Source organism: Aphanomyces invadans, assembly GCF_000520115.1.
Source record: "Aphanomyces invadans strain NJM9701 unplaced genomic scaffold supercont1.10, whole genome shotgun sequence".
Lineage (NCBI taxonomy): Eukaryota > Oomycota > Saprolegniomycetes > Saprolegniales > Verrucalvaceae > Aphanomyces > Aphanomyces invadans.
This window is the reverse complement of record NW_008580155.1, coordinates 251,666-279,027: the sequence shown is the minus strand read 5'-3', so window position 1 is coordinate 279,027 and position 27,362 is coordinate 251,666. Positions and strand designations below refer to the sequence as shown.

The window sequence follows — 27,362 nt, the reverse complement described above, 5'->3', positions numbered from 1 at the left end:
CCACAGCGACTACAACTGCAGCGCCGATCACGACTGCGGCACCCGTCACTCCAACATCGGCGGCCCCAGTGACCCCTACGACCTCGAAGCCATCGACACCTACCACCGCCACCCCTGGCACCTCGAGCCCTTCCACTCCGAAGACGTTGACCCCATCATACCCGACCAACGCGCCAACAACAACCAGTGCGAACCCATCGGACCCTGTCTCTACCACCTCTACGCCAACGACTACCCAGAATGGCAATTGGATCAACTGGACGACTGTACCTGTCACGATGCCTCTGATCGTCTCTCCCAAGTGCACTCAAGTGAGTGTCGAAGGCGATGCCACGTACTGCATCGATGGGCCCATCTGCAGCGGTTCCGGCAACTACATTGATGGAGCCAAGTGCCCCGTCAAGGGCGATGTGGCTGTGCAAGACTGCTTGTCGTCGTTGAAGAGTTACACCGACAGCGGCAAGTGTGTCGCTCCCAAGGACGCGGTATGCAGCAGGGTCGTCACGGGGGTGTGGGGATGCAAGTGGTAGTTGGCACCAACCTCGTGGCACTTTAATCAGGAATGAGATTGCGTCGTCCTGCCAGCTGCCTTGGCCAGTTCGCAAGGATGGAGTCAAGCCAGTTATGCCAGAGCTCCAAAAAGGAACAACTTGTCGTCAGGAGCTAGGACGAGAGCCCTCGTGTGTGCTTGTTTCCTGGCGAAAAGGTCACGGCGTGCGTGGTGAAAATACTGCGGGGGCTCGAAACCACCTCGTGCGACGCGTTCACCAGATAAAAGAGCGCATTGGACTCGTGCTGGCATGAAAAGGAAGCCCCACCAACAACTTTCACGTCTTGTCCATGGACCAGGTTTCACAACTACATCACACCAACGCTACACATCCACATTCCATCGACGGCACGAAAGGGCCGAATATCAAAGCGCATGCCGATAGACACACTTCATGCACGCGAAAGGCAAGAAGCGGCCATGGGGCTTCCTACATAGGAGTCAATCGCTCGCCGTCGCAGGAACGAGTATTCGCCACACGACCTTTGCTGGGAGCGGAGACAATGGCGGCAGTGTTCTTGTGGTGATGCTCTCGCCGAATGTAGGTGCTTGTCCACCAGCGGCTACATACATTTTCGATGTGAGCGGGCTAATGGATATGTTCAAGTTATGTTTAAAATGAAGAATGTGTGTGTCAGAAAATCATTTTGAACTATTTTGCAGAATTCAAGAATGCAGCAAAAAGTTGTTTAAAAAAATTTTCCACTGCGGATCTCGTGGTGCGAATGCAGAGTCGCGTGTGATTGGTCCAAATTTCTTTATTACAAAGCCTCTCATTTTACCATTTTCGATATCATCATGGAAGCTCTGTCTATCCGCGACGTCCATCCGATCGCCGTCGACGACGCCACTGCCCCGAGCTTGTCTATTCACAAGACGACAATCCAAAGCCTGTTTAAGCGTCGCCGCATCCGCGTCAAAGAACTCCTGGGTGCGGGCCTGTCCTTGGTCGGACAATCCGTCACAGTCAAGGGCTGGGCCAAAACGCTCCGCGAAGCCGGTGCAGGTGCCTTTGTCTTTCTCGAAATCAACGACGGATCATGCTTCACGGGCGTCCAAGTCGTGGTGAACCAAGACATCCCTGGCTTCCAAGACGTGATCAACTCGGGCGGCACCGGCGCCAGTTTTGCGGTTGTCGGCAACGTTGTAGAAAGTCCCGCCAAGGGCCAATTGATTGAAATCAAGGCGACGGAAGTGACCGTGTACGGCACGGTCGCGGACCCCGCGACCTACGCGCTGTCGAAGAAGCGCCACACGTTGGAACACTTGCGCGACAACGCCCATTTGCGCGCTCGCAGCAACATCCACTCGGCCGCGATGCGTGTGCGTAACGCGATGGCGCATGCGACGCACACGTTCTTCAACGAACGCGGGTTCTTGTACATCCACACGCCGCTGATCACGGCGTCAGATTGCGAAGGCGCTGGTGAAATGTTCGCGGTGACCACCTTGTTCAACAAGCACGGCGACGGCAACCTCCCCAAGACCGCCGACGGCAAGTCAATTGATTTCACCAAAGACTTCTTTGACAAACCCGCGTTCTTGACCGTGTCGGGCCAGTTGAATGTGGAAACGCACTGCTGTGCCTTGTCCGACTGCTACACTTTCGGACCAACGTTCCGCGCCGAAAACTCTAACACGGCGCGCCATTTGGCCGAGTTTTGGATGATCGAGCCCGAAATCGCGTTCGCTGACCTGAGCGACGACATGGATCTTGCGGAAGACTACCTCAAATACGCGGCGCAATATGCGCTGGACAACTGCGCGGAAGACCTTGCTTTCTTCGACAAGAACGTGGAAGCGGGCTTAATCGACCGTCTCAAGGCGACGATCGCTGCGCCGTTTGTCCGCTTGACGTACACGGACGCCGTCGAACTGATCAACAAGCCGGAGAACCTTAAGAAGGGCAAGTTTCAAGTCAAGCCAAAGTGGGGCGACGACCTCGGCAGCGAGCACGAGCGATTCATCACGGAGCAAATCTACAAGAAGCCCGTCATGCTGTACAACTACCCCAAGGAGATCAAGGCGTTCTACATGCGCTTGAACGAAGACAACAAGACTGTCGCGGCTTGCGACGTGCTTGTCCCTAAGATTGGTGAAATCATCGGCGGTTCCCAGCGTGAAGAACGCTTGGACGTGTTGGAAACGCGTATCAAGGAAGCCACGGGACATGACCCCGCCGAGTATGGGTGGTACTGCGACCTTCGTCGATACGGCACGGTGCCCCATGCTGGTTTCGGTTGCGGGTTCGAACGCTTGGTACGTTTCGTCACGGGCATTGAAAACATCCGCGACGTCATCCCGTTCCCCCGTTGGCCCGGTAACGCCGCGTTCTAAGACCTAGTGGACATGCAGTTGTACCTGCACATTAAGAGATGAGCCAACCATGTAGCGAATTCATGCCGTCGTCACAAACTGTTTCATGCACGCATCAAGCTTGTCGACTCACATCGGACGCGCTAGTCCTTGGAGGAGTTCCCTGCATAGGGTCTGGACAAGATCGAGCGCGGAGATACCGCGTAGGTCAAGTGCGACGAGGAATATTACATGTTAGAGGTAAACTTTGGCGCGCGAAAGTGGACAATTGGATTTTTATAGACTGGTAGTGTGAATCTTGGATTTTGAATGGAATGACAATCACATTGAAAAAAAATACAGTGAGGATGTATAATATGTGAGAGGTTGTCCGTCGCACTGGAATTTTTAACCCTCAGTTGCAAAATACGACGCAGGGAGAACAAGATGACTCACGAACTCGCGGCGCGGATTGAGTACTCGGAGAAGTACGTCGATGACACCCACGAGTACAGGTATGGCAATGAAGATGGGTGTCGCTGTCTCTCAAGTGCCGGTTGTATGGAATGTGTAGGCACGTTCTGCTTCCCAAGGAAATGCAACGAAGTTTGCCAGACCGACTCCTTGCAGAGACCGAGTGGCGCCAACTCGGAGTTCAACAAAGCAGAGGATGGGTGCACTATGCGATTCACAAACCTGAACCACACATTTTGCTCTTCAGACGCCCGTTGGGCACGGACCCCACCACCGGCCGCGTCAACTCGTCCATGGAACGCGAAGCCAAGGAAAAGTACGCGCAAGAGATGGGCCAAGTCCGCCAGTAATTGCATAAACTCCAAGGACCTCAATGAACGTCGTATGTTGCACCGCGCGACGTGGTGACACTCCTTACTCGCAAGCCTTGCGTAATTCATGTAACATGAAGACGCTATCGAATCCCCCACGCGGACTCTTTCCAAGCACACTGCTGACTCACCCACGGACTAAACATGACGGATTGCTTCCAATTTCGATATGCGTCTGCGTCAACTCACCAACTCCAAGTGTCCATCGGAGCTCTCGTGCATTGTTCGAATACTTAATTCGGACTGAGTCCAGAAGCGTGCAATCATTTTGGCCACAATGTTGCCATCAGTGGAAGAAAGTCCAAGTGGCCATTTCTCGCCGCGGCCCTCGCTGTGAATCTTTTTCCTTGGGGAAATCGAAACTTCACTACCTCGAGATGTCCTACCGATACAGTGTTCGTCGATGGCAAGTACTGTGTGTATCTTTCGCGTTGACGAGTGTGCGATAAACTGAAGTCCTTCCTCATGACTGCTCCCCGCGGCACGGTCCATGGCGTCTGTCCTGCATTTCAGCATGGACGGTGGCGTCCAAGAATCCACGATGTCCTCGTCAGGTCTGTCGATCCATCGCATGCGGCATGTCGAGGTAGTATCCCTCAATGTGTAAGCCCCGCACGGCAGCCAAGTCGCCATCCACGTCCATGTGGCGCATGATGCGCTTGATGGAAGGCGGCACTAAGCAGCGTCCACTTGACGTGGCAAGGACGGCGGGAGCGGTGGGTCGATGAACTTCATCTTCGTTGTGGAAGATTGAGCGTCGAGATATCTGAGCGCGATGCATGCGCCGACGACTTCCGACGAGTACACTTCCGGACAGCTACCAAACAAGCGACAGAAGGCGGCCGTGGAAGAGATCTCGACCGTGTGCAGTAGAAAGCCACGCTGATGGATGACGACGACCTTCGCAAACGCTTGTATGAGTGGCTCGATATCAGCCGACAATCCATCTTCATACGTAGCCCAGGAAATTCTTCCGAACGTAAATCGTGCCGTGATTGCTCCTCTCGATGGACAAGGGCCAGTTGTGGCCAACATGTCGTCCGTCGTGAGGACCTTTGCGTTGTGCATTGGCGGGGATTCGAACGTTGTGTCACTGGAGCATTGGCTCAAACTTTGTCTACGAGGACTGTGGCTATCGTGCGCCGACCACTCCCCTGAACAGCTCGACCAAAAACCCCTGTTCCTAAACTTGCCCCAGGAATGTGTCGTGCTCAGCCAACTGACGAGACGGAAAACAGCGGCGACATGGATGTCCGCGAAAGAGAGCACCGCCGGTGTCACAGCGACGTCTACGTCACCCTCACGGACCATGGTACGTTCCCCCATACAAACGGGATTGTGAATCCGTGCATGCAATTTCCACGTCAAGGGCTTGCAGCTGTCGTAGCATGCAAGAGGTGGTGGTATTGAACGGATTGGGATCAAGGACGTGAACCTCTGTTGCGGTGGAGACATTGCGCACTCTAGCGTTTCAACCCTCCGCCCTGTAGTGGCTGGTCACCGCGCCATACACCGGACTGATGCAATGTTTCGTCTGGCCCAGACATGCGCGCAACCCAGACATGCGCGCAACCCAGTCTCATGGATGCGGTAGTGCTTCTCTGCCTCGTACACACAATGGTGCATGTTTCGCCATGTGCACCAGCCAGCCTCATGGAAGAATTCTACACTATGTTGTCTGCAAACGCTACGCAACCAACGCATCTTTTTTCGATCGCACTTGCAATGTGCTTCTCCTATGGGTGTACCTTTGCTTGCAATCTCCACCGGTAGCAATCAATCAAATTACCAAGTAGCAGCTCGAACCTGCACACGAGATCTACCACGGAATGATCGATCCGTCCGTGTGGTAGAACCGTCCGTTATCGTCGGGAGAGGCTTTGTCCAAGATGCTGGTGAGTCCCGCCACGCTCTCGGCAGTCGTGATGTCTCCGTGGTGCCCCGTCATGTCGGTTTTAACGTAGCCAGGGTGCAGCAAAATACACGTGATGCCTCGAGGCTTCAAGTCGACAGACAAAGACATTGAGAGGCTGTTGAGCGCCGTCTTGGACGACCTGTACGCGTAATACCCGCCCGACTTGTTGCGCTCGATGCTGCCCATTTGCGATGTCACTTGGGCCACGATGGTCATTCCAGAGGGCGACGTTGCCGCCGCCAGCTCCAAGTTTGGCAAAAAAGCCCGCGTGACGAGCCACGGCCCGACCGAGTTTACTTCAAAATGGCGCATGATGCAAGCTTTCGTGGCCGTTTCGAGCGTGTCGCGAGCCAGGATACCAGCGTTGTTGATTAGGAGATTGATGGGCACTTGACTTCCCACCGCCTCAGCTGCGGCATGGATTGAGTCTTCGTCGCTCACGTCAAGGGCAACAATGCGTTCTACTTGCAGGTCAATCAACTACGACACAACGAGGTGGCTTGGTCAGTGGAATCAGTTGGCAGGTGTTGTTACCTCTTGCGATGAAGCAGGGTTGCGCACAGCAGCAATGACGTTCCAGCCCTGCGCCTTGTAGTGCTTGGCGAAGGTCAAGCCAATGCCGCGACTTGCCCCCGTGATGAGCACGCGTTGTGCAGGAGTGCTCATTTGAGTCCGAGGTTGACTCTGGAAATGGCATGTTGTCGATCTCCAGTTGGCCGGGGGGTTGGTGACAATAAAACGTTTTACATATATCTTATCCAATCTATGCATACAAAAAACATGTATAATGCACCCTAACGTTTTTTCATGTAGTACCTTACATTTGAAAATCTGCGCTGGCACCCTTTCCAAAAACTTCCAGTTGGTGTCGCGCTGCTCCACCGCCCGCTGAGGTTTCCTATCGCAGCATCAACCCACTGCAGACGCAATACCGCGTTCAAATCAAGTAGAAATGCGCACATAGCAGCATTCCCACCGTCATGTGGTGTTTCAGCATATCCGGATACCGAACGATGTGTAGCCAATCCGTACTTGGTCGAAGTAGATCAAGACAAGTTGAAGTTTATTTTATTTTCCCCAATATTGTGTGACACTTTAAACCCACGAATAATATTACGCCCATGTCCGGATTGGTCCGATTCAAACTGCCCTATCCCTTCGCACCTGGGGGCCAGGAACGTTTTACTATACTGAAACCAAGTATAATTCCCAACGGAGCCTTCGCACCTACATGGCGCGCCGTCCAAGTCCGCCGCACATTGGCGAGGAAGGTTCGCCTGGTGAACATGTCGAAATCACGCGCCAACATTGGACGTCCAAGTAGAGGGCGGATGGTGAGGACGGCGACAGCCTTCCAGGGAAGCATGCTGTCCATCGCCGCGGTTGCGGCATTTGACTGGGAGTTTGTATGGGCTTTGTGGTGTGATTTGGACCAATTCGTCAGTTTCTGATTGGAGAAAAGTCAACCGCACCGCCGACAATGGACCAGCAGCTCGTCTTGGTCTGTCTCCTCGTCGGCACTGGAAGGAAGGAGAACCCGTTCGTGGTGGCCGCGAATGCGAATGACCTTGTCGGGCAAGTCAAGCAAATTATCTTAAAGGAGAAGCCGCGGACATTCGAGTCGATCGAAGCAGACGAGTTGGTGTTGTACAGGTGCCGCAACCAGGACCCGCTCGACCTCAACATTCTCCAAAAGCTGGAAAAGCCCGCGGCGCAGGTCGTGCTTCAGATGCACGTGGGAGGCCTTGTCGAGGAGATGACTGTGTTCTCGAAGCTGCGCAAGTACTTTGAAGTGCCTCCCGAAGACGAACGCATTCACGTGCTGGTCAAGCTTCCGCTACAAGCTGTGCCCAAGATCGCCGCTGCACGTGCAGCTCGTGGTATTCCTCTGGACAAGAAATTGACTGCCAGTATGCAGGTTGGTCCAAAGTCATGCCTTATATCCTCATGGTAGAGCAGCTATTGCTCGACGACGACAAAGACAAGGCTGCTGCTGCTGCCGCGATGTCGGCATCGTCGTCGGCGTCATTGGTGGCACGTCAAGCAGCAGCCTTGTCTACGACACAGTCCCCATCCGCAGCCATGGCGCTTCAGGAGCCCAAGAAGCGCGGGGCAGGGAAGCGACTCACGGACAAAGAACGCATGGAGATTCTCAGCGTGATCGACTCTGGTGCGAAAATCACCCACGTCGACTTGGCCCTGCGGTACGGCATTTCCGAATCTGCGATCCGCAAGCTGCGGAAGAACAAGGGCGAGGTCCAGAAGCGCTACCTTCTGGGCAACAAGCACGTGCGGGACCTCCGGCAACGCGGCTCCAAGCTCGGGAACGCTGCGTTCGAAGACGAGCTTTACCGGCTTATCTTTGAGATGCAATCGCACGAGTCTCGTCTGAGCTCGACGTTTGTGCGGAAAAAGGCACTGGAGATCGCGCCCAAGTACAACATGATGTCGTTTAAAGCGAGCGCGGGGTGGTACCGGCGGTTCTGTTCGCGGTACCACTTGAATGCCAACACGGGGGCGCTGCACCTGCAATCGCTCGTGGACGATGCGGACGAGGCTGCGTCGTCCATGATGCAGCAGAACCTCATGCAGATGCACATCGAGAGCATGAATCACGCCCATCTCCATGCCCATCACATGACAGTTCACGACGTTGTCGGGGACGAAATCACCGACTCAGCGGATGTCGCAGAGCACATCATATAAAAACACGATTGTAGTCCACGTGATGTGCATGGCGCCGCGACCGAGCAGGTCCTCCACCCGCACGAATGCAAGCATCGCACAGCGTGTCCACTCCATCGTCTGCGCGGTCGGGACTTCGACGGCCAAAGTCACGGGGACAACCCTCCATATCTCGGCATCGCGACGTAATCTGTCGACGTCTTCTTGCAAAGCCATGATGCGTTCGTCGAGATGACTTGCATGGTAACCTGTGTTTCACTGGCGTCCACCGGAACTCGAAGGCGGCGGTCCGTTTTAGAATCCGCGGCGGCTGCGTAGCACAACGCGCGCCTGGGAAGAACACGAAAGCTCCGTCGTGACCAGTATGACGGTCGACCCATCAGTTCATGAGTGATGAGAAAGCCGCGAGCACGTCAACATGCCGTACAGTTGAATGCGATCGAATGGTGATGTCGTTGACGCTAGTGCGTACACTGGGTGCTTCCATAGCACCGATCTTGGGCGAGGATTGACGATGCCGATGAATTGCGCACGGACCGCCGTCCGTCTCTCTCGGTGGATGACCTCGGCATGGCCGACTCGACAATCATGGCCAGCAAGGAAGTGCATGACATCGAGATGCAACACGGGGGACCGGACAATGGCCCTCGCTCGCATACCATGAGTGGAGTTGTATGCCCCACCTCGGACGGCACGAAGGTGCTCGACTGCAGCACGACGCCGATCCATTGTGTCACCCGAATGCAGCCGACACATTGCAGCTCAGTGTGTGGCTTGCTCTCAAACACCGCGTTCATCTCGGTGACCACAATGCCCCCAGTGTGCTGCTTTCGCTGTTACGCTGACGAGCTTCAGCCCGGCCAAGAACGACCTGGAATCGAATGGAACATGCGTCTGTGAGGTCGCCAACGAGGGCGCGCCCACCGCTTCCCTTCGGCGCATGTACGAGGGCATAGCTCGTTGGTACTTGTGGCTGCGACGCCACCATTCGAGGTTGTGAAGTGGTCGGGCGAGACACGATTCCCCACTTTCGTGCTCTCCCCCGCCGAACCTCGAGCCAACGGATAAAAGCGCCGACACACCGGGAGTGCTCTCATGCCAATGACCTGCCTCCGACCTTTCCGCCATGTCCCCGTTGGCAGCGAAATGGCCATCGCTATGGTCACCGTTCCTTCGCGACCGGAACAAGACCGCAGCAGCAGGACCAACACCGCAAATCACCGAGACCGACATTTGCCACTCACGGGAGGCGATGATAACTGGGGCGAGAGTGTCTGCCGTGATGACCCTGCGTTGTCAAGGCGAGCAGACAATTGCCGCGGGACCATGCTCACCAGCGCAATGACGTCCTCGCCTTTGAACGAGTCGAAGCATATTCATTGCGGCGAATTCCACTGCGACACGGGCAGGACGGATTCATGCAGGAAACGAAAGTCGTGCATGTGTGCTCGTTCGTCAGATCTTGAGCCATACAGCGGTGGAATGCAAGGGCACGTCGTTCATTCGAAGCATGGTGCGCAAAGTGGAGACGGAACGACTGGTGCATTTTACGATTGCAGTGGACGGTCAAAGTTCCACTCGTCCCGCACAGTCGACACGCCCTGCTCGTTTTGCTCCATCTCAGCGGTCAAGACCTCTTCTGCGTCCTTCTGCACGAGGTTCACGCCCTCCGCTTCCTTCACCGGGTCCTATCCGATCATGTTTGTGAGAATCCCGTCGGCACATGGGCACCGTGGCTTCGTACCAGTTCCCCCATGAGCACAATGTTCTCCCCCCTGTCACCATTGTTTCACGTTAGTAGCATCACGATAACGTGGAGGATATGGTGAATCGTCGCAAAAGGTTTTCCCGCATGCCGCGCAAGAAGCGACGTACCGAATGATGTACAGCCCGAGCGGTATGTCGCAATATGTGTTGCCTACGATGTGGCGTTCGCACGTGCCTTCAAGCACGATGTTTGCTACTCATTTCCACGGGATTAGCCGGTCGTCTTCTTCGCCGCCGCGCTCGTGGACATGGGCATTGGTGCGTCGTCGAAACCATAGGCTGCACACGTACAAAATTGATCGAAGCTTCGAAGCATACCGACGAGGTGCCGGCCGTCTCTCAACACGACGAGCAGTTGCTCTAAGCACCCAGCACCTCAGTGAGAAAGACCAGAGACCATGCGTCCTCACGTGCACGTACTGTCCAATTGCTCCACCAGGCTAGACACGCCTGGAAACCCGTTCATGCTGTTCATCGCCGCCGCGCCGCTGCCGCAGGTCCTGACAATGGAGCAGGTCGACTAAGTACCTGATGATCGTACTTAAACGAATATCCATTGTGCGTTCCATCCAACTTGACTCTGTGGCGATGGCGGACGTGGACAAGGTGCGGACCTGCCACGATGGATCGTGTCCTGGATGGTGATGCTGTGTGTAGTTGATGCGCTTGCTGCGGCCGATCTACGATGCGATCGATGGACGGCAATACAAGAACGCGATCAAGCTGTGCAATCAAAAGAAGATCTGTGACCTTGACCTCGTCCAAGTGTTGCAGGCGCATTGCTTGGAGCGCACGGGTAAGGTAGACGATGCCCTTCGCATCGTGCGACGCGTGCAGCTCAAGAAACCCACGGACGAGAACTTGCTCCACACGATGCAGCTCGTATTCAAACTGTGTGGCGTCCCTGAAGAGATGCTTACGACGTATGAGCATGCCGCCGCGGCGAACCCAACCAACAAGGAAATGCATTGTCAGCTTTTCTATGGGTACGCACGCGCGATGTCGCTGGCCAAGCAGCAGCAGCTCGCGTTCAAAATCTACAAGTCGTTTGGCTCGCTTCAATGCGTCGGTACGGACAGTTGCCGGAGAACTGTTGTCCCTCTTCCGCTCACTGCACCTGGCTAGGCTGGGCGTGCTTGAGCATGCTGCTTCAAGTGACTGTGGACAAGTCACTGCCTGTGAAGATGCTGCCACTGGCCGACAAAATGCTGACAAAGGCACTACGCGACCACCCGAACGAGTTGAATGGCGAATTTGGCCAGCTGCTGGTGCAGTTGCTGCAGGCGCAAGACAAGCCGCACGACGCAATGGCTGCATTCGACGAGTTCATTCGAGGTGCCTCCACCACCGATGACAAGAACACGGTTGCCCAAGTCAAGCCACGATCGCTTGAAGGCCAAGGTTTGTGCATGCGATTCCTCCGTTTCTTTGCAGAGCCACGCTCCCTTCAAGTTTTGCACGTTGCGCCAGTGTGGATGGTCTTGTGGACTTGTTGGATCACCCAGCTCAATCCTCTTTGTGGCCTGTAGGTGTTCCCGACGACGAGATCGACCTAGGGCCGATGCAATCGATCGATCGCAACGCGCTCGAGGCGTCGTTGGCCCGCGACATCCAAGACTGGACTCGCACGGCCGCCGTATACACCGACCTCTTGACAAATTTCACCGCGGCGGACGACTGGACGTTCTGGCTCGGACTCATCGACGCTACGTTCCAAATGAACACACCTGATGCACACGCCCGCTTGAAGCACACAATCGAGAGCCTGCAACAACTTCATGGAACAAAACTGCGCGGGCCGTGGCTCGCCGGCGTCGAGGTTGCCGTGCGCCATGTCCAGACTTCTCCGTCGCTCTCCCAAGCCGACCGAGACAAGCTTGACGTCGCCGTTGTCCACGACGCCATTGTGCCGTACATGGATCGATTTGCCAGCAAAACGTGCTGCGTGACCGATCTCCACCGGTACATGAGTGCCATGGGTGACGCTGGGAAAGCCGCGTGGGTCGACGCGGCGAAAACCCGCCTCGCCACGGCCCAGGCCCTACAACAGGCCGGTTCAGACGACAAAGCCCAAGTGACCAAGGAATTTCGCCACGCTCTCACGGCCCGCAAGATGCTGCGATTCCTCGGCGAACACTTGGCGCTCTCGATCGACGACTTGTTGGCCCGGGTCGATACCATGCTGACTGAGTACGATGCAAACCAATGGCTCAATGACCAGGCCGTCGGTGGACAGCGCGAAGTCCAAGTCACCGACGACCTACTGCTTCTGACGGTGTTGCTCCTTCTTGACGCAGTCGAGGTGGTGGCCCATGCGACGTCGGTAGTCGAAAAGAATGCCACCGTCCGTGGCTTACTTTTGCATGCCGCCACGTGCTTGGAATTTGGGCTCGCCAAAAGCGCCTACAACTTTCAGATGAAGCTGTTGCTGTGCCGCGTGTATGCGCTCCTCGGCGCCGGCGACGCGTTCTTCACAAGGTACCACGAGCTCGACATCAAGCAAATCCAAGTCGACTCGCTGTCATACTTGGTGCTGGATCCGCTACTGGCGCTCGGCCAAGTCGATGACGCCCGCCGCATCTGTGAGTCGATTCGGTCGCTCCATCGCACGACGGCGCGGGACACACCCGAGTTCATCTCGCGCGCTTATCGACTGGGTACGTGAAGGATGCGATGCCGGGAAATTTTCGTGGCGATGAATCTGACAGTGGTGTTTGGCCAGGGGTATTCTCCAAGGCCCAGGACATGACTGGATTTCTCCTCCACAAGATGAAGCGGTCGCAAATGCTGGCCCTGGCAACGTCCGAGCTGGTTCACTCGAGTCTTGCCGACCTCACGCGCACCACGATCAGTCATCTGCAGAGCCAATTTGCCCTTCAACCAACACTGCCTTTGCTCGACGACCTTGAACGGCTCGTACATGCTGCCACGTCATCCGGTCTCTCGCCCAACCACCACCGCGAAGTCCAAGTCACGTGGACCGCTTCCGTGCCGCAGGTAAGGTATTCCATGCCATCGATGACCAAGCGAATGCTGTAGACAAAAGGACGGTATGTGTTTGAACCCAACTCGACGGTATCGTGCGACCGAACGACTTCCGACCCCGCCGTGGTGACGCAGTGGCTCCAGCTGCGTGTGACTGTGCCGCACCTGGTCGCGACCGTCCTCTCTGGTCAAGCAACGCCTGAGGTAGCGAGTGCCCCGGGGCTTTCCCGTTGTCAGTTCTTCAGGTATTGAATGGATGGTGAACGTGTAGGCGGTGGCTGGTCATTTGGGCACACTCAAGTCGGCGGTGCAATCGATTCAAGGCGTGCAGGACTCGCCATCTACTCTGTGGCAAGTCGCGCTGACAGCCGCAGACGCGTTGACGCACACGATCGCAGCGATCGACGATTTTTCAAAGGCAGCGGACGCCTTGGCCGAGCTGGCCACGCAGCTTCAGCACGTGAAAGTGTTTGAACACACGTTGGTCGACTCGTCCGGTGGCCATGCCGTGTTAAATGCGCATGGCTTGTCACTGGCGGCGACGTGGACGCACCAAGTGAGCACTTACGTTGTGCTTCTCATCGCGTTGGTCGGCAAGCTGGTCAAGCCCAAGAAGAAGGCCAAAACCGACGGCAATGCGACGAAGAAGGCATGTGTCGACCGCCTCAAGGCAGCTATCCAAGCGCACATCGAGCTCAACACTCGAGCGCAGCACGTCCTCAAGGAATTCAAAGCCGCCGTACCGCCCGTCCCTGCCCACGCGGTCGTCGCGGAATTTGCAGCCGCTGTGCAAGCCAAGATAGCTGCCGCCCACGACGCGACTGCTGTCAAGCTGCTTGGCGCAGTCACCGACCAAATTGGGTTTTTGCGGTCGCTCTAGAACGTTTAGAGGCTGTTTGTCGTTCAAGGGATATATCGCGTCGGTGTGATAAGGTTTATTCACATTGCAGATAATGATGCTTACTGAATGTGTCCGGGACGAGTATGTGGGCAAGTGTGTGGACACGACGGCCGTGGGAAGCAGTCTTGACCAACCCTTCCAACACCTTACGCCGACTTGCTGTGCTTCCAATCTCTGTAACACGCTTCGAGCGCCGCTTGTTCCTTGCGGCATTCTTGCAATTCATGCCAGTTCGAGTCCAACGCGTTCTTGTACTTGGTGAACGCGTCGCCGCAGTTGGTTTCGAGCACCCGCAGCGTTTTCAACACGCATGCCGTGACCTTTTCGCCAGGAACCAAGCACGCACGAGGGTTCTCATCCTTGCTCTTGCACACGAGGTATTCCTTGTTCACGCTCGCACACTCCGTGCCGTAGATCGTCGCCGCGCTCAGCAGTGCCGTCGAATCGGTCGCAGGGGTCGACGACTTGGAACTCATGACGTTGATTCCTGCAGCCACAAAAACTCCACCACGAACTGCCGTCGGTCCACTCAATCCTCTCATATTTCATATATCCTCCCACAATAAATACACCAGTCCTAATTATTGAACCACGGTTCGAACCTGTTTTAGTACCTAAAAGTATACTTGCAGAAGATATGCATTCAACGCTGCACAACATATATCGAACTTCCAGCCCATAAAGTCGACTCTCCCATCTTGAGTCAATTGGTCGCATCAGCATCGCTTCCCCAATGCATTTGACCACCTCAGTGCAAGGTCGCATTTCATTATACAGTTAATCCTACAAAATCTGACAGTGTGATAAATATCATTTTAGTCACTTTAGGTAGGAAAACACCTGTAATATTTCATTCCTTGAGATATCGTGTTTGACAGGATCAATTCACCTTTCACATTCACCTTTCACATTGCACCATGGGAAAGCACGAGGAGCAGGATGCAGAGTTGACGGCGCAGGAAGCTGCAGTTTACGATCGCCAAATGCGTCTGTGGGGAGTGGAAGCTCAAAAGCGTCTGCAGAATTCCCACATTCTCATCAGTGGAATGACACAGCTCGGGTCGGAAGTCGCAAAGAACCTTGTGTTGTCTGGGATGTCCGTGACGTTGCATGACGTGAATGTGGTGACGCGAGCGAATGTTGACACACAGTTCTTCCTCACTGAAGACCAAATTGGGCTCAACGTATGCAGCACTACTTTATGTTCTCCTCGCTCTAACTTGCCATAGCGCGCGGAAGCTTGCTTGTCGGCTGTGCAGGAGCTCAATCCCCTCGTCCATGTCAGCGCCATTACCAAGCCCCTCGACCACTATCCTAGCGACCACTTTGATCAGTACAGCGTCGTGTGCGTCTTGTCAGCGTCGCGAAAGCTCCAGGTGTCGAATTCCCAGCCCCGTTCGAGTTCTCACCATCATGTAGATCTACTTGGACAATTTGTGCCGCGAGAAAAACATTGCGTTTTACGCAGGTCATGCGTTTGGTTTGTCTGGCATATTCTTCTGCGACTTGGGCAACGAGCACGTGTATCGGCGCCATGTCCAATCGACCGACGCACCATCAGACACCACGACCGTCCCCGAACTCAAGGTGTCGTACCCATCACTGGAGACGTCAGCGCTCGCGACGTGGAGCTCTCTGAAACCCACGAGAAAGCGCAGTCCCGTCACTCCCGCGCCGTACATTGCCTACCAACGTACGTACTGCTTGTATCTTGACGAGCGATTTTTACGGTCACGTGGACCTAGTTCTACTGGAATTTGTCGAGGCGCATCACGAGTTCCCGACTGCAGCTACCACCGCCGAGTTCGTCGCGTTGGCGAAATCTCAGTTGGAAGGCCAGGGTTTGCCAGGGTTCTTCGATGACCACCAATTGGCAACGCTGGCGGCGACGGCCGAAGCGGACGTGGTGCCCGTGTGTGCTATCGTCGCAGGTATCCTCGGCCAGGAAGTGATCAAGGCCATTTCGATGAAGGACGAGCCTTTGAACAACTACTTTTTCTTTGACGGGGCGACCGGCGAAGGCACCGTGCGCCGCATCGGGTAGCTTCAGTGTCACTCCTCCATTCAGCTAACAGTAACTCTTGAACGCGTCGCTCGCTACACCTACATCTGCCTCATCACGGCGTTCGTGCCCATTTCGGCGTCACGCGTCGCCGTTTCCCGTGCGTAGGGATTCCCATTCCTTTCTCGAAGATCCCAAATGCATGGCTCAACCTCACCCGAGCGCACATGCGGAGCGGTGTGGCTGCCATGCAAAGCATCTCTCCCTTTGATCGACGGCGAAGCCAGAGCCCACTACCTTTCCGAGCTCGAACTTTGATCACTCCTGAGCTTCTACTACCTTCCTTGAAACCCAGGATGACGCACCTGCAGACAACTCGAGGCTTGGCTCGTGACTGCGCATTGCCATGCACTCATGCCGTCGATCACCGACCACAAAGGGCGAGGGAGCATCTCAACATCGACCCTCGTGGCGGACACGAGCAGGGCTCCATAGTTTGGTGGACGAAAAATTGGTCAAAGGTGGAGAAAGAACTCAGTGGTGTAGCCTGGCGTACTGTCTGCATGTACTATTGAAGAGATATTCCTACGACGGAGTGCACTAGGACCCATGAGGTCACTCGAAGGGCACGTGAAGGAGCAAGGAGGACGGCGGTTCGCCCATCAGGTAAAGGCTTAGTCTTGCTCGCTCACGTCTTCGAAGTTTTCAACAAGGTCAGGGACGTCGTCGTCGTCTTCGTCGTCCAAAGCGGCGTGGCCTTGGGCGTTGCGTTGCATGGCCGTGTACGTTTCAGCGATTTGCTTCAAGTTAGCAAGGTTGTCCGGGCCGAGTTGGCTGATGATGCCAGGGAGCAATTCCTGCAACGATTTGGTGGAAGCCGGGCCGGAGACGGCGAACGTGTTGGACGCGATCGACGCTTGCACCTTTGGCTGGACAAAGTGGAGGACTTGGCCGTCCGCCTTGAACAGGTTCACTTCTTCGACACCTGGGATGGGAGTCACACCCAACTTCTTCAACGCCGCGTTCAACTTCTTGTCGTCGCCCGGTTGGACCTTGTGGGCAGCCTTGTGCTTTCGTCGCACGGATCCTTTGCCACCGGTGCGCACGTCGCCAAACTTGGCGGCGAGGCGTTCACGCGCAAGAGCAATTTCATCAGCCATTTCTACAACACGCCACTCCTGTGTCATGCATCCAAGTTCCATCGAGCGACGGCATGTACCTAACAAGCAAGCAAACCAGGCTTTTGCAATGGTCAATCCATGCCATTTCACGCCACCGCCCTTGTCCACCAACCAACGCGCAGGTCCTGCAAAGTTCGATCCACTCGCTAAACGACGCTTTGCCCCCGCCAGTCATATTGCGTCGCCTGGAGAACCGTCAAACCGTCGACTCGAGAATCTATACAATTCAAAAGATGATTTTATTCGTGCGGTCGAATAAAAAAAACGGCATACTTGCCTCAGCCAATCAATGGTCGCCAATCAACAGCCACCGACGACGACACGGCGATCGCCGCGACGGGATCGATGGAGGCCCGACGTGTGCGGACAGCATGTGCTATAGAATACGCTACAGCATGTGGCTGTGGACAGGTGTACCCGCGAGGAGAATGCCTGGTGCACGATCCTGACGTTGCGCGGGCAACAGGGAATGTGATGGAGGATGGTGTGTGTAGCACGCGACGACAAGAGCGCGGGGTAGACTTGCTTCACATTGGGTGGATTACTTTTCCAGGACGGCCGGGGATTGCGGGACGACTTCCGGCTCGGGTTCGTCGCCGAGTAAGGTCAAAATCGGGCAGATTTGGATATTCATTTCCTTTGTCACTGTGACGATCGAGTTCTTCGGCACCTGCGATCCCTCACCGTCATGAGGGGTCTCCACGACTGTTGTCATCGACCACGCACCTCGAGCCAGTCGCTTGGTTCGTTGGACAAGCGCTCGGATGCCATCACAAACACCTTTTCTTCCTTGTTGTGCTGCACGATCGCCCCATCAGAGCGTTCTGGGAGTGTACAAAACGTACCCGCTGCATGATGTACTCCTTTGGCCGCTCCACACTTTGGATCCATCTCGATCCCGACGAAAAGTACAGCGACGCCGCGGCGGACGAAGACACGTTTACATACCGAGTCCTACAGCATCGCCACAAGGAGCCGTCCATTGTTCAGTCGACGTCGGTCATGAGAGGAATGCCAGATCGCCATGAACGACCTTCGACCAAGATGGCAGACTTACGCAATGAGGGTGTCGCCGTCTGTGACGGCAAAGTTGAGCAATGATGGCTCAGTGATCCCAGCGGCACTACGTCGACCGCATGAGTCCATGGAGTGAACAGATCGATCGTACTGGCAGAGCATGTTCAAAGTCCGAATCGTCTTGCCCATGGCATGGCGCATGTCCTTGCCGCTAAACTCTTGGTCGAGGGACCCAAGTTCTTCCAGATGCGTGAGAAACAGGGCAAAGCTACGCCGAGATGTTACAACTTTGGAGGGATGTGGGCATGCTACGATCACGTCACTCGAGAATGGCTCACCAGTGCTCGGAATCGGTGCTCCCTCGAATCATGCTGTACGCTACGTCGCTGAGGCGGTCGACCAGCTTGCGCTTGATTTTGTAAAACTCGGACACGCCCCTGGCCGCACGCATGACGTGAGGAACGATCGCGTGGGAGGAAGGCCAACCCGTTGTGCATGAACAAATACTTGTCAAACGTAAAGGGATGGCAGTTGGTTTCGGACGTGAGGGACCCGATCGACGCGGCGCGGACATGCGCGAAGAAGAGCGGTGAGCTACGGCAGGCAATTTCAGCGGTGAGCTACGGCAGGCAATAGCACGTCTCGGAGGACGAACGATTACCTGACTTTGTCAGCAAGCTGGACAAGGTTTCGGTTGTTCCATGCAGGGGAAATGCTCGTGAACACGCAAGGCGTTTCGTACTCCTTATTGCGGGGGACGACGACGCCGTCGAACGAGCGGGATACGCGACGTTTGGGACTGTAAAGCAACTCGTCGCGAGCCTTGGCACTGTACAGCTTTTCAGCATACCACCCGATGCCAAAACCGTCTGCGTTCAGTTGCGGTGGCAGGCCAGTGTTGTGAAAACGTTCGTGACAATCGTAGCTCTGGTGGATGATGCTGTGCTTTGGCTTCACGATGAGGTCCGCGAGGAGTATGGACTGGTCAAGCCCAAGGCCTTTGTACACGGTCATGCGGCACATGTCACTTATCTTGGCAGGTCAGTCGCACAGGATAAGCGCGGCAACGACGGCGGCAGCCCGACTGTGACAATGTAACTCCTCGCTCGACTAACCACGTCAGCGGGTGCGCCTGCTCTGACTGGTGCAATTCTTTATGACGTGATAAAATTTCAGTTTACTGGACATTTGTATTGGTTGATAAAAAGAACCAAGACGTCGAATTCTATTTTTCATGCGCGCATCCTTGTTCTTTTTTAAAGAAGCACTTGAATAGAGTATACCAGCTCGATTCAAAAATTAAAACATAACAAGAGTGTTGGTAGTAGTGCTGTCCTAGCAGATTAAAAGAAGGATAAAGTGCCACTCTGGGATTTCTTTACCCAGGTTCGACCTAACAAGAATGTTGGTCGTTGCCGCCCCTATGTTCCAGCACCCAATCGCGTGGGTGCGGCCGCCGTCAGTCCAGCCCCATGAGAAAGTGATGTCGGTGCGGCCTTGACAGGCGTCTGGGCAGCCACCTTGTGATACACGCCGCGGCGCTTGCAGTCGTCGAGGAGCTCTGCCCAAGCGGGGCTTTCCTGGAGCAAGTTGGAGTTGCCAACAACCCAGCAGCTCGAGATGGCGCGTGTAAGGGACACGTTCATCCGACGAACGTCGCCCCAAAAGCTATTGTCTCCGCCGCGTAGAGTGCGCACACACGACACAATGATGATTTCCTGTCAACACACGTCGATGAGCCTCACGTTGGTTACGCATGTATCTGCAGACCTTTTCACGTCCTTGGAACCCGTCGACCGTGTTCACTTCGATCTTGGCTTTGGACAACTTGGCCTCATCCAGCGCTTCCTTGATCGCTTCGATCTGACTTTTGTACGGCGAGATGATCCCGATCTTGTTTTTGAAATCGTACGGAATCTTCAGCAGCGCCTTCAACCGCGTCGCGATAAACGACACTTCCGGGACGTTGCGGTACGACGTCTCCACGCGCGACTGAGCGCCGTCCATGACGTCGTAAAACATGTACGGCGGAAACCCCGCCGTGTGGTACACCGTGTCGGGAGGGTGGTGGTGCACGTTGACCAGGTCGTTAGAGTAAAACATCCGCGACGGCAACGACGCAATGTCGGGGTGCATGCGATACTGCTCTCGCAGCATGATCACGTCGTTCGCACGATTGTTGACAAGACGTTGGAACAAACTGTGGTCGTAGTCCATGCGCGAGAGCCGCTACGATACAGAACCTGCATGAGCCATCGAAGGATGGCAGCACGTCGACAAAGGCTCAGCTAGAACGCGTCACAATGCATCCCGCCACGGCGGGGAAATATCGACGTACTGTCGACAGAATCGTGGCGGGCAGTTGCTTGTGGTCCCCGACCAAGATATATCTTTGCGCGCAGAATCGCAAGGGAATCAAGCTGCTTGCTTCGGTGGCCTACGAAATGGTTTCATGGTCAAATGCCAGTAGCACTGCTGTCACCGCAGATAAAGGAGACAAGCGCATGGAACAACCAGTGGAGCGAGTCGTTACCTGAGCAGCTTCGTCGACAATGACCGCGTCAAAATGACTGCGCTTCGGGTTCCACATACTCCACGACCCTGCGCCGCTGAGCGTGCAAAACACCACTTGCGCGCCATCGAGCAGACGTTCTCGAGCTTCTTGGGAGCTCCAATCGTTGCCAACGAGCTTCTTGGATTTATCGAACTCGATGAGATTTTCGAGCCACACGAGGGACGACGACGTCGGCTGCCCGAGGCGCACCATCGCTAAGTCGGGGTACTGGGCTTGGATTTTGTGAAGAATGACGTTCACGGCGGCGTTGGAAGGCGCCGTCACGAGCAACCGAATGTCAGGCTGGGTATTGACACCGAGCGCTGCGCCGACCGAGATCTTGGCGCGGCGACTGGACGGCTGAAGCAGCAGCGCTCTACGGAGGATAGCATAGCATTCGACTTCTCCACTCGAAACCAGGAATATCATTGAAACGTACTGGATAATACCAAGAATGGTGTGAGTCTTGCCAGTCCCTGGGGGCCCTTGGATCAACGTCATGGGCTGGTGAATCGCCATTTGAATGGCTTTGAACTGATGGTCGTTGAAATGTTTTCGTAGCGACGGGATTAGCGACGGCGGGACCATCCCAAGCGATGTTGACGTCGGGATGACAGCACTGGTAAGGATCGATTGCAGCGACGCCGGCCATGACGGCAGAGATAGGGCCGCCTGGTACTCCCGCGACCCGGTTGTGAGGTTCCCAATGAGGTAGATGTCGTACGAAAGAAGTGTGTCAATCGAATGCGCTGTTGAGACGAGTACGACAATGTCCTCTTGAGTGAGGGAAGTGGACATGGCAATGCCTGGAATACCCGCGTTCGAGTTGTAGCTTTCACTCGACATCCGACTCGACTTTGGGCGGAGCAACAGCACGTCATGGGATTGCAGCAGCGTCGGCGTCGACACGGACGGGCTTTTCGATTTGGATTTGTTGGGTTTGGGCAGGCGAAAGAGCACGGATTGAAGTAACGCGTTGTACGGCGACACAGCGACAATCGACGCGGTGGTCAAACGAGATTGCTTGTTGGACTTGCTATCAAATGCACACAACGATTCCTCGACGATTGCTTGTTGCAGCCCGCTCATGTAATGGGCCACGGACGAATACGTCTTGGGAAAGACAAAATGGTCAGGGAGGAGGCGCGGCCGCGACGGACTCACGAGCATCGCGATGAATTTGTCCAAGCTGGGCCAGAGTGGGCCGCGGTGGGGCGATGCCAAGGTGTTGCCGCCCGCGTTCGACAAGGTCGGTCGACGAGACAGAATGGGTTGTCGTGCCGGGGCTTCGTCGTCCGAACTGCTGGACGAATCATCATCCGATGACGCCTTGGCGGCGCTGGTCTGGCCCACGGGGGTCGTGTGCCACACTGATACTCGCCTCTTGTGCGCTGGTTTCCCAGACGACGAGTCTGATGATGAGTCGGACGACGAGACTTCGATGACAGCTTCGACGTCATTTGACGTGACTTTTTGAACAGGTGGGTTGTTGTCGGCGCAGCTGTTAGAAACAACCATGATGGCGGTGGTATGGAGCGCATGGGACAATGGCGATGGGACATGTTGTGGTTGGCACGGTGGGGCTGCGGGTGACGCCAGCTCCACTGGACCAGGGTTGGAAGGTATCGTTGGTAAAGCGTTGGGCGGAGAGGTGGATTGTCCAAGGAACGCGGCAGGAGTTGCATTCGCCGCGCCTCTCACTGGCGAGTCGTGAGACTGTTCAAGTTTAACGATGCCGTTGTCGTTGTCAGAGACAGATATTCCCATGTGATTGTGTGACGTGTGAATGTTACTGAGGACATCCAGGCGTCGCATGCAAAGTCTTGAAGGATCGGCGGAGGCCGACAGAGGACTCTTCGCATCTCGGGGAGACGAATTTGCCGAAACAGACGGAGACGTGACCAGTTTCGGAGGTGACTTTCGTTGGGCCGGTGTTTGGCTTCGAGGAGTCGAAGTCAGGAAATGCACCCGAGTAGCAATGGCAGGACGTGCAATGTCGTCGTCGGAGCTGTCCCCTGAATACGTCGAAGGGTCGTGAGGTGGCCTGGTCGGCTTTGCATACGAAGGAGGTGCACGGATTGTCGGAGCTGCAGGTGAGATGACCGTCGGTTCAACGTCAAATTTGTCAGCATCATTAGTGGATGCAATAGGAGGAGGCTCAACCTTAGGAAGACTGGAGGTTGAATTCTGAGCATACTGGGAAGGGACGGGGTTCGAGTACGACAAAGCGCCAGTCGTATCGCCGTCATCTGTATCGGTATCGGAAGCATGGTGCTGCGTGTGCGCAGGTCGGGGCGGCGGTGCCTTGACTTTCAGTGGTTTGCACTCATCGTCGCTGGAACTGCTCATGCGAATGATTCGTTTGCGCTTCTTTTTCGCCACAAGAGAAGCTTCGTCCAAAGATCTGCATTCTTGTTTCACAGCCAGATCCTCCGTCTTGATGAGTAGGCTTGGCACGGACGGACCTGCGGCTTGCTCAGGTTCGGATTCTGTTTCTTCGCTGTCGATAACAATGCGTTTTCGGATGCCTGCGCGAATGCGTTTCTTGAGTTTCTCCATCGCGACGTCAACACAATTGAATTCGCTTCGTTCTGGAGGTGAGCTGGCAGTGGGCAGCACATATTCTGCGTCAACGTTCGCGCGCAAACTTTGTACCGCGACAGACACCACTTGAATCTTGCGGCGAATAGATTGCGGAAGCGACGCATTGTCTACATGCACCTTCAAGCGAGCAACGCATTCTTCCACATCGGCCAACGCGCTCGGTAGATCGTCTTGTGCAGGTCGCGAGGACGCCGCTTGCGCGAGCGTGAGACCACGATCGAGTTGGCGGTGCATGTGCCAAAATGATCAACACTTGTTCAAGGTTAATACATCCGGATATAGTATCCGGAAATGAACAGTGGTGGCGAGCTAGGTGTCGCGACTTCGCGCTCTTTTTTAAACGAGGCCAGTCCTTAGCATGATGCAAGATCCGCTGCTTGAAGCATGAAGCAAGAACGTCCACAATGAATCGTATGGCTTCTGCATGGCGAAGGAGAGTACAAGCGTATCATGCAGAAGGGCTGTCCCACGACGTTGATGAGGAGTTCCAAAACACCCTAGGCGCCTATTTTTGGCTCCTACCTCAATCCATGGTGCTGCGAGGCGGCAACCAGGTCGCGGCAGCTGCGCTGTTCCTCTTTTCTGAAGAATTCTCGCGACCAACAACTGCATCCACGTCCCCTACACCGTTGACGAGGAAGAAGGGCAAAGGGAAGCGCAAGCAGAAACCACCGGAAACCGGTGTTTCCACCCCGAAAGAGCCAAGGCCCGAGAAGGTGCACCACTCATGCAGCATAACATGGATATTGATGATATGAGGTAGAACGAGCAATATGCTGACCAACTTACGGGATTGATGGGCAAAGAACGCCAGCGATTGGCGCAACAAGTGATGATTGCTGCGGAGAAGGGCAACAAGAAAGCCATTTACCTTCTTCTTCATCAGCGCATGCTCACTCCTTCTCATTGCATTGGCTTGGTGAGTTCGCCATTCCACATGTCAAATATTGTAAACGACTCGTGCAGAAAGGGTTTTCACCGCTGCATCATGCATCCTCCCGCGGTCACTTGGACATAGCGCAGATGCTGCTGTCGTTTGGATGGCCAATTGACCGCGCAAACGATGTAAGTGATTCATTCGTTTTTCATCCAGCGTCTTCTTCACGACGCGACTTTAGATGGGAGAAACGGCGTTGCATCTGGCGTGCTATGGTGGCCATGCCCATTTGGTTGAGTTTTTCCTTGATAAGGGTGCGCATATCGATGCGATAAACAAGGTAGGATTGGATTTGCTTCAAAGTTGTATAAATATTACGGTGTCGGCGGCTTCACAGGACGCTGAAACTCCACTGTTCTACGCCGCACGGAAAGGTCACTTTCGGGTTGTGCGGGTCTTGCTTCGCCGGGATGCAAACGTGAACCATCGTAATCGGTTTGACGATCTTCCAGAAGACGAAGCATCCAACGATGCCACCAGGCTGGAGTTCACCTCATGTATGCTTGCAACAATTGATGTCACCAGGACCAAAGGTTCTCTTGGTCTTCTAGCCAAAGGAGAGATCTCTCGTACAGTGCATCGTACGACAGGTTTGACCCTCACACATTGGGAAGGATCCAAGCGCTTACTTCGTATAACGTAGATGGCGACGCCGCCCTTCGTTCCATTCACCGCGAAACTATTCTCTCCTTCCTTGACACAAAGTACACCCCGCCGCATCAATCCGACATATTCCGGGGTTGAATTGAAATAAAACCGTGTAGGTCGCTGGGCATGGCCATGCAAGTTTGTTTCCGGTGGAATCGAGCAGCAGACACACCTCGCTTATGGAAGAGTCTCGGGGTCTCACGATGGGAACTTAGTTTGAACAAAAGCGTCGGGTTGGGCGTCGTCGCACCCATGACAGGGTATCGCCCGACGCCTCGACGGCGTCCTTCCACCACGAGTAGCACCTCGCCTGAAGGCATCCTGAACGCGACGGGGCATCTGGGGTACCATCGCGCGACCCCGTCAAAGCTGCAACTACAGCACCAACATCCGCAGAATTGGCGGCGATCTGGCCAAGACGACAAGACGTCGCTGCCGCCGCGGCCCCAGACTGCTATGCGCCTTGTGCAATACCGATGAACATGGACTACCTCAACTCAGTAACATAAAAAGCAGCGTGTTTCTTTAAATATGAGAAAAGTAAATATTTACACGCAATGAACGAATGCGGTGGTGGTGGTGGCGGCAGGAATTCGCGCATAAATATCATTGAATCGGTAAAGCGTGCGAGGGCGCATGATCTTGTGTCGCGGAGAGTGCGACCGGGTTGCCGGCGGCGACGACGATGACGCAGCCTCTTCGTTCAGGAGAAGGGCCAAGACGAACTTGGCGTACTGCAACACGGTCTCCATGGAAGGCCGCGCGCGCGGGTCAACATGGAACATTTGTTCGAGCAGCGGAACAACAGCGTTAGGAATCAAAGCTGCCCACTGTGGCGTGTTCTGGAGAATGCCGCGGAAACCTTGTTGGACGAGGACCAGGTACACTGGGTCGTTCACCACCGATTCGTCCAGCATAAAGTCTCCGGTGAGCATGGCAAAGAAAGTCATTGCGAGCGCCCACACATCTGCGGCTGCGGGGTCCCAAGGCAGCCCAGTAAACGATTCCGGCGCCATGTAGTTGCGTTTTCCACCGGCCCAGTTTGTCGGGACTTGCAATGGCATTGCAGCGCCAAAATCCATGAGTTGAATTTGCATATCGCGGCCGAGAAGGACGTTTTCCAACGACAAGTCACCGTGCGCGTACCCCAGTTGATGGAGTGCCGCAACGGCGGACGCGAGTTGTTCGAAGTACACGAGCGACATGTGCGTGCCGATACGTTTGTTCGCAAGGACGAGATCAAACAAATCTCCATTCGGGCAATACTCGAGGACGAGGCAAACATGGGAGTCGTCATCGTGAAAGCATTCAAGAAGGGGCAAGATGTTGGGGTGTCCGCCCGCGGCTTGAAGCATGTGATAGATCGTGCACTCGACGTCAACGTCGACGGGTGTGGTTTTGTTTCGTTTGAGCACGACGTTCATGTCTGTGCATACGTCGCGGCAGAGCACTACGTCCGGCGCAAGGAGCGGCCGCACGGGCATGTATCGACGCGTCGCCATCTTTCGGGGATTCGGAAAATGATACCAAGAACAATCATCGCATTCGCAACAAAAACTAACGTTGGAACTGGCCATTTGGTGAGAGTTTTTTGTTGCAATCATTTTTCGGTCAATATCTTGCCTTTTCCTTCCGCTGGGGCCTCCACGCACTCTCCACAGAGTCATCATGCATCCCATGCTGGTGGACGTCCTCATTCGCCCATGCTCTCGAGGAGCCCATCTTTGAACGGCGCTCTTTGTTCCTGGGTGTTGGACCATGTCGCTTCTGCGCTTCGCGCTACTGTACCCAGACGCGAGACGCAGCACGTGAAAAAAAACCTGCGAAAAATCTTAAGACATTTTTCGGGATCTATTTCTGGATCCAACCGCTATCGGACGACCAAATTGGCCCATGATGTGTGAAACCACTACTGCCATGCAACAATCCGCCTGTGACATAGAGACAATTCTGGGTTGAGCACAGCTGCAGGTGCTCGGGAGAGATAGCTGTCGACAGGATCGGACGAGCTGGCCATTCATACGCCACTGGCGGCCGGTGGGTGTGGCGTGAGAGGACCAACTATACTCCAGATACTACGCAAGTTCAATCAAGGTCGAGGCCTGCTGGGTCGTCGAATCACTCACGTCCCACACGTGTAATGACTCGTTGAAACGGAGCAAGCAAGCCCCAAGGAATAGCCAGGATGAAGTAACGAGCAACGACGATGCTGGCCGTCACGGCATGTCGACAGAGTAGCGTCCCACCCGAGTCAAGTCAACATTCGCCTCGCCAACACAATGCATTCGCTGGGAATGCTTCACCTGGTCAAGGCAGAGTTCAGTTTGGCAGGCAGTTGAGTCGGCCACACATCGGAAGCACGTTCAGTCTGTGAAAAGAGACACCGTATAAGCGTTCACGACGTTGTGCCAAACGACACAAACACGGGAGCACGATGCAGCGTCGGGTCATTCCAGAAATCCCGTCCTGTTCGACG

The 27,362-nt window shown here is 55.0% G+C and overlaps 15 protein-coding genes across 19 annotated transcripts; 6 read left to right on the top strand and 9 right to left on the bottom strand.

Moving 5' to 3' along the window:
- Positions 1–278: 278 nt before the first annotated feature.
- On the top strand, positions 279–530 carry H310_05745 (hypothetical protein; the record flags this gene model as incomplete). The annotated part of the gene is made up of 1 exon (XM_008870560.1): positions 279–530. The coding sequence occupies one exon, from the start codon at positions 279–281 to the stop codon at positions 528–530; it is 252 nt and encodes an 83-aa protein (XP_008868782.1).
- Positions 531–1,588: 1,058 nt separating this feature from the next.
- H310_05744 (hypothetical protein) lies at positions 1,589–1,894 on the bottom strand (the record flags this gene model as incomplete). The annotated part of the gene is made up of 1 exon (XM_008870559.1): positions 1,589–1,894. One exon carries the CDS (start codon positions 1,892–1,894, stop codon positions 1,589–1,591), a length of 306 nt encoding a protein of 101 aa, XP_008868781.1.
- A 462-nt stretch (positions 1,895–2,356) lies between these two features.
- Positions 2,357–2,779, bottom strand: H310_05743 (hypothetical protein; the record flags this gene model as incomplete). Its single annotated transcript, XM_008870558.1, has 1 exon — positions 2,357–2,779. The coding sequence occupies one exon, from the start codon at positions 2,777–2,779 to the stop codon at positions 2,357–2,359; it is 423 nt and encodes a 140-aa protein (XP_008868780.1).
- Positions 2,780–3,292: 513 nt separating this feature from the next.
- H310_05742 (cyclin-dependent kinase regulatory subunit 1) lies at positions 3,293–3,669 on the top strand (the record flags this gene model as incomplete). Its single annotated transcript, XM_008870557.1, has 2 exons — positions 3,293–3,360; positions 3,420–3,669. 2 exons carry the CDS (start codon positions 3,293–3,295, stop codon positions 3,667–3,669), a joined length of 318 nt encoding a protein of 105 aa, XP_008868779.1.
- A 1,716-nt stretch (positions 3,670–5,385) lies between these two features.
- Positions 5,386–6,286, bottom strand: H310_05741 (hypothetical protein). The gene is made up of 2 exons (XM_008870556.1): positions 6,140–6,286; positions 5,386–6,085 (listed from the first exon to the last, which is right to left on the bottom strand). Exons 1-2 carry the CDS (start codon positions 6,269–6,271, stop codon positions 5,510–5,512), a joined length of 708 nt encoding a protein of 235 aa, XP_008868778.1. The 5' UTR covers positions 6,272–6,286; the 3' UTR covers positions 5,386–5,509.
- A 585-nt stretch (positions 6,287–6,871) lies between these two features.
- H310_05740 lies at positions 6,872–8,366 on the top strand. Of its 2 annotated transcripts, XM_008870554.1 has the most exons (2): positions 6,872–7,515; positions 7,560–8,366. In XM_008870554.1, the coding sequence occupies exons 1-2, from the start codon at positions 7,086–7,088 to the stop codon at positions 8,309–8,311; spliced, it is 1,182 nt and encodes a 393-aa protein (XP_008868776.1). In that variant the 5' UTR covers positions 6,872–7,085; the 3' UTR covers positions 8,312–8,366. The 2 variants fall into 2 exon arrangements, with proteins under 2 accessions (XP_008868776.1, XP_008868777.1); XM_008870555.1 differs by having other exon boundaries at positions 6,872–8,366.
- A 1,367-nt stretch (positions 8,367–9,733) lies between these two features.
- Positions 9,734–10,578, bottom strand: H310_05739 (hypothetical protein). Its single transcript, XM_008870553.1, has 5 exons — positions 10,478–10,578; positions 10,349–10,417; positions 10,166–10,250; positions 10,035–10,065; positions 9,734–9,978 (listed from the first exon to the last, which is right to left on the bottom strand). The coding sequence occupies exons 1-5, from the start codon at positions 10,530–10,532 to the stop codon at positions 9,838–9,840; spliced, it is 381 nt and encodes a 126-aa protein (XP_008868775.1). The 5' UTR covers positions 10,533–10,578; the 3' UTR covers positions 9,734–9,837.
- Positions 10,579–10,615: 37 nt separating this feature from the next.
- H310_05738 (hypothetical protein) lies at positions 10,616–14,449 on the top strand. The gene is made up of 7 exons (XM_008870552.1): positions 10,616–10,663; positions 10,715–11,126; positions 11,183–11,458; positions 11,587–12,714; positions 12,780–13,054; positions 13,097–13,246; positions 13,314–14,449. Exons 1-7 carry the CDS (start codon positions 10,646–10,648, stop codon positions 13,920–13,922), a joined length of 2,868 nt encoding a protein of 955 aa, XP_008868774.1. The 5' UTR covers positions 10,616–10,645; the 3' UTR covers positions 13,923–14,449.
- H310_05737 (hypothetical protein) lies at positions 13,874–14,449 on the bottom strand. Its single transcript, XM_008870551.1, has one exon. It carries the CDS (start codon positions 14,417–14,419, stop codon positions 14,090–14,092), a length of 330 nt encoding a protein of 109 aa, XP_008868773.1. The 5' UTR covers positions 14,420–14,449; the 3' UTR covers positions 13,874–14,089.
- Positions 14,450–14,839: 390 nt separating this feature from the next.
- On the top strand, positions 14,840–16,059 carry H310_05736 (hypothetical protein). The gene is made up of 4 exons (XM_008870550.1): positions 14,840–15,127; positions 15,173–15,319; positions 15,363–15,636; positions 15,689–16,059. Exons 1-4 carry the CDS (start codon positions 14,861–14,863, stop codon positions 15,985–15,987), a joined length of 987 nt encoding a protein of 328 aa, XP_008868772.1. The 5' UTR covers positions 14,840–14,860; the 3' UTR covers positions 15,988–16,059.
- A 560-nt stretch (positions 16,060–16,619) lies between these two features.
- On the bottom strand, positions 16,620–17,105 carry H310_05735 (hypothetical protein; the record flags this gene model as incomplete). The annotated part of the gene is made up of 1 exon (XM_008870549.1): positions 16,620–17,105. One exon carries the CDS (start codon positions 17,103–17,105, stop codon positions 16,620–16,622), a length of 486 nt encoding a protein of 161 aa, XP_008868771.1.
- A 562-nt stretch (positions 17,106–17,667) lies between these two features.
- Positions 17,668–19,166, bottom strand: H310_05734 (hypothetical protein; the record flags this gene model as incomplete). The annotated part of the gene is made up of 8 exons (XM_008870548.1): positions 17,668–17,796; positions 17,853–17,924; positions 17,972–18,080; positions 18,184–18,249; positions 18,295–18,411; positions 18,482–18,580; positions 18,630–18,737; positions 18,805–19,166. The coding sequence occupies 8 exons, from the start codon at positions 19,164–19,166 to the stop codon at positions 17,668–17,670; spliced, it is 1,062 nt and encodes a 353-aa protein (XP_008868770.1).
- Positions 19,167–19,428: 262 nt separating this feature from the next.
- H310_05733 (hypothetical protein) lies at positions 19,429–23,535 on the bottom strand (the record flags this gene model as incomplete). The annotated part of the gene is made up of 5 exons (XM_008870547.1): positions 19,429–19,861; positions 19,914–20,372; positions 20,482–20,580; positions 20,677–21,073; positions 21,137–23,535. 5 exons carry the CDS (start codon positions 23,533–23,535, stop codon positions 19,565–19,567), a joined length of 3,651 nt encoding a protein of 1,216 aa, XP_008868769.1. The 3' UTR covers positions 19,429–19,564.
- A 275-nt stretch (positions 23,536–23,810) lies between these two features.
- H310_05731 (hypothetical protein) lies at positions 23,811–26,556 on the top strand. Of its 4 annotated transcripts, XM_008870545.1 has the most exons (8): positions 23,811–24,017; positions 24,065–24,220; positions 24,268–24,366; positions 24,420–24,518; positions 24,576–24,735; positions 24,790–24,828; positions 24,882–24,942; positions 25,003–26,556. In XM_008870545.1, exons 1-8 carry the CDS (start codon positions 23,832–23,834, stop codon positions 25,364–25,366), a joined length of 1,164 nt encoding a protein of 387 aa, XP_008868767.1. In that variant the 5' UTR covers positions 23,811–23,831; the 3' UTR covers positions 25,367–26,556. The 4 variants fall into 4 exon arrangements, with proteins under 4 accessions (XP_008868767.1, XP_008868766.1, XP_008868765.1 ...); XM_008870544.1 differs by having other exon boundaries at positions 24,576–24,828; XM_008870543.1 differs by having other exon boundaries at positions 24,420–24,735.
- Positions 25,384–26,395, bottom strand: H310_05732 (CAMK/CAMKL protein kinase). Its single transcript, XM_008870546.1, has one exon. It carries the CDS (start codon positions 26,386–26,388, stop codon positions 25,435–25,437), a length of 954 nt encoding a protein of 317 aa, XP_008868768.1. The 5' UTR covers positions 26,389–26,395; the 3' UTR covers positions 25,384–25,434.
- Positions 26,557–27,362: the final 806 nt, after the last annotated feature.

Coding starts and splice junctions, on each gene's coding strand:
- H310_05737 (XM_008870551.1), bottom strand. CDS start 14,419: ATGAGTTCCAAGTCGTCGACCCCTGCGACCGATTCGACGGCACTGCTG.
- H310_05736 (XM_008870550.1), top strand. CDS start 14,861: ATGGGAAAGCACGAGGAGCAGGATGCAGAGTTGACGGCGCAGGAAGCT. Junction 15,320..15,362: donor CAGCGTCGCGAAAGCTCCAG/GTGTCGAATTCC, acceptor ACCATCATGTAG/ATCTACTTGGACAATTTGTG. Junction 15,637..15,688: donor GCCGTACATTGCCTACCAAC/GTACGTACTGCT, acceptor ACGTGGACCTAG/TTCTACTGGAATTTGTCGAG.
- H310_05741 (XM_008870556.1), bottom strand. CDS start 6,271: ATGAGCACTCCTGCACAACGCGTGCTCATCACGGGGGCAAGTCGCGGC. Junction 6,086..6,139: donor ACCCTGCTTCATCGCAAGAG/GTAACAACACCT, acceptor GTTGTGTCGTAG/TTGATTGACCTGCAAGTAGA.
- H310_05731 (XM_008870542.1), top strand. CDS start 23,832: ATGGTGCTGCGAGGCGGCAACCAGGTCGCGGCAGCTGCGCTGTTCCTC. Junction 24,221..24,267: donor CTTCTCATTGCATTGGCTTG/GTGAGTTCGCCA, acceptor CGACTCGTGCAG/AAAGGGTTTTCACCGCTGCA. Junction 24,829..24,881: donor TACAGTGCATCGTACGACAG/GTTTGACCCTCA, acceptor CGTATAACGTAG/ATGGCGACGCCGCCCTTCGT.
- H310_05740 (XM_008870554.1), top strand. CDS start 7,086: ATGGACCAGCAGCTCGTCTTGGTCTGTCTCCTCGTCGGCACTGGAAGG. Junction 7,516..7,559: donor GGACAAGAAATTGACTGCCA/GTATGCAGGTTG, acceptor TCCTCATGGTAG/AGCAGCTATTGCTCGACGAC.
- H310_05738 (XM_008870552.1), top strand. Junction 11,459..11,586: donor ACGATCGCTTGAAGGCCAAG/GTTTGTGCATGC, acceptor TGTGGCCTGTAG/GTGTTCCCGACGACGAGATC. Junction 13,247..13,313: donor CTGGTCAAGCAACGCCTGAG/GTAGCGAGTGCC, acceptor GTGAACGTGTAG/GCGGTGGCTGGTCATTTGGG.
- H310_05739 (XM_008870553.1), bottom strand. CDS start 10,532: ATGAACAGCATGAACGGGTTTCCAGGCGTGTCTAGCCTGGTGGAGCAA. Junction 10,251..10,348: donor TCGAAGCTTCGATCAATTTT/GTACGTGTGCAG, acceptor GGAAATGAGTAG/CAAACATCGTGCTTGAAGGC. Junction 10,066..10,165: donor CTCGGGCTGTACATCATTCG/GTACGTCGCTTC, acceptor CAATGGTGACAG/GGGGGAGAACATTGTGCTCA.
- H310_05732 (XM_008870546.1), bottom strand. CDS start 26,388: ATGGCGACGCGTCGATACATGCCCGTGCGGCCGCTCCTTGCGCCGGAC.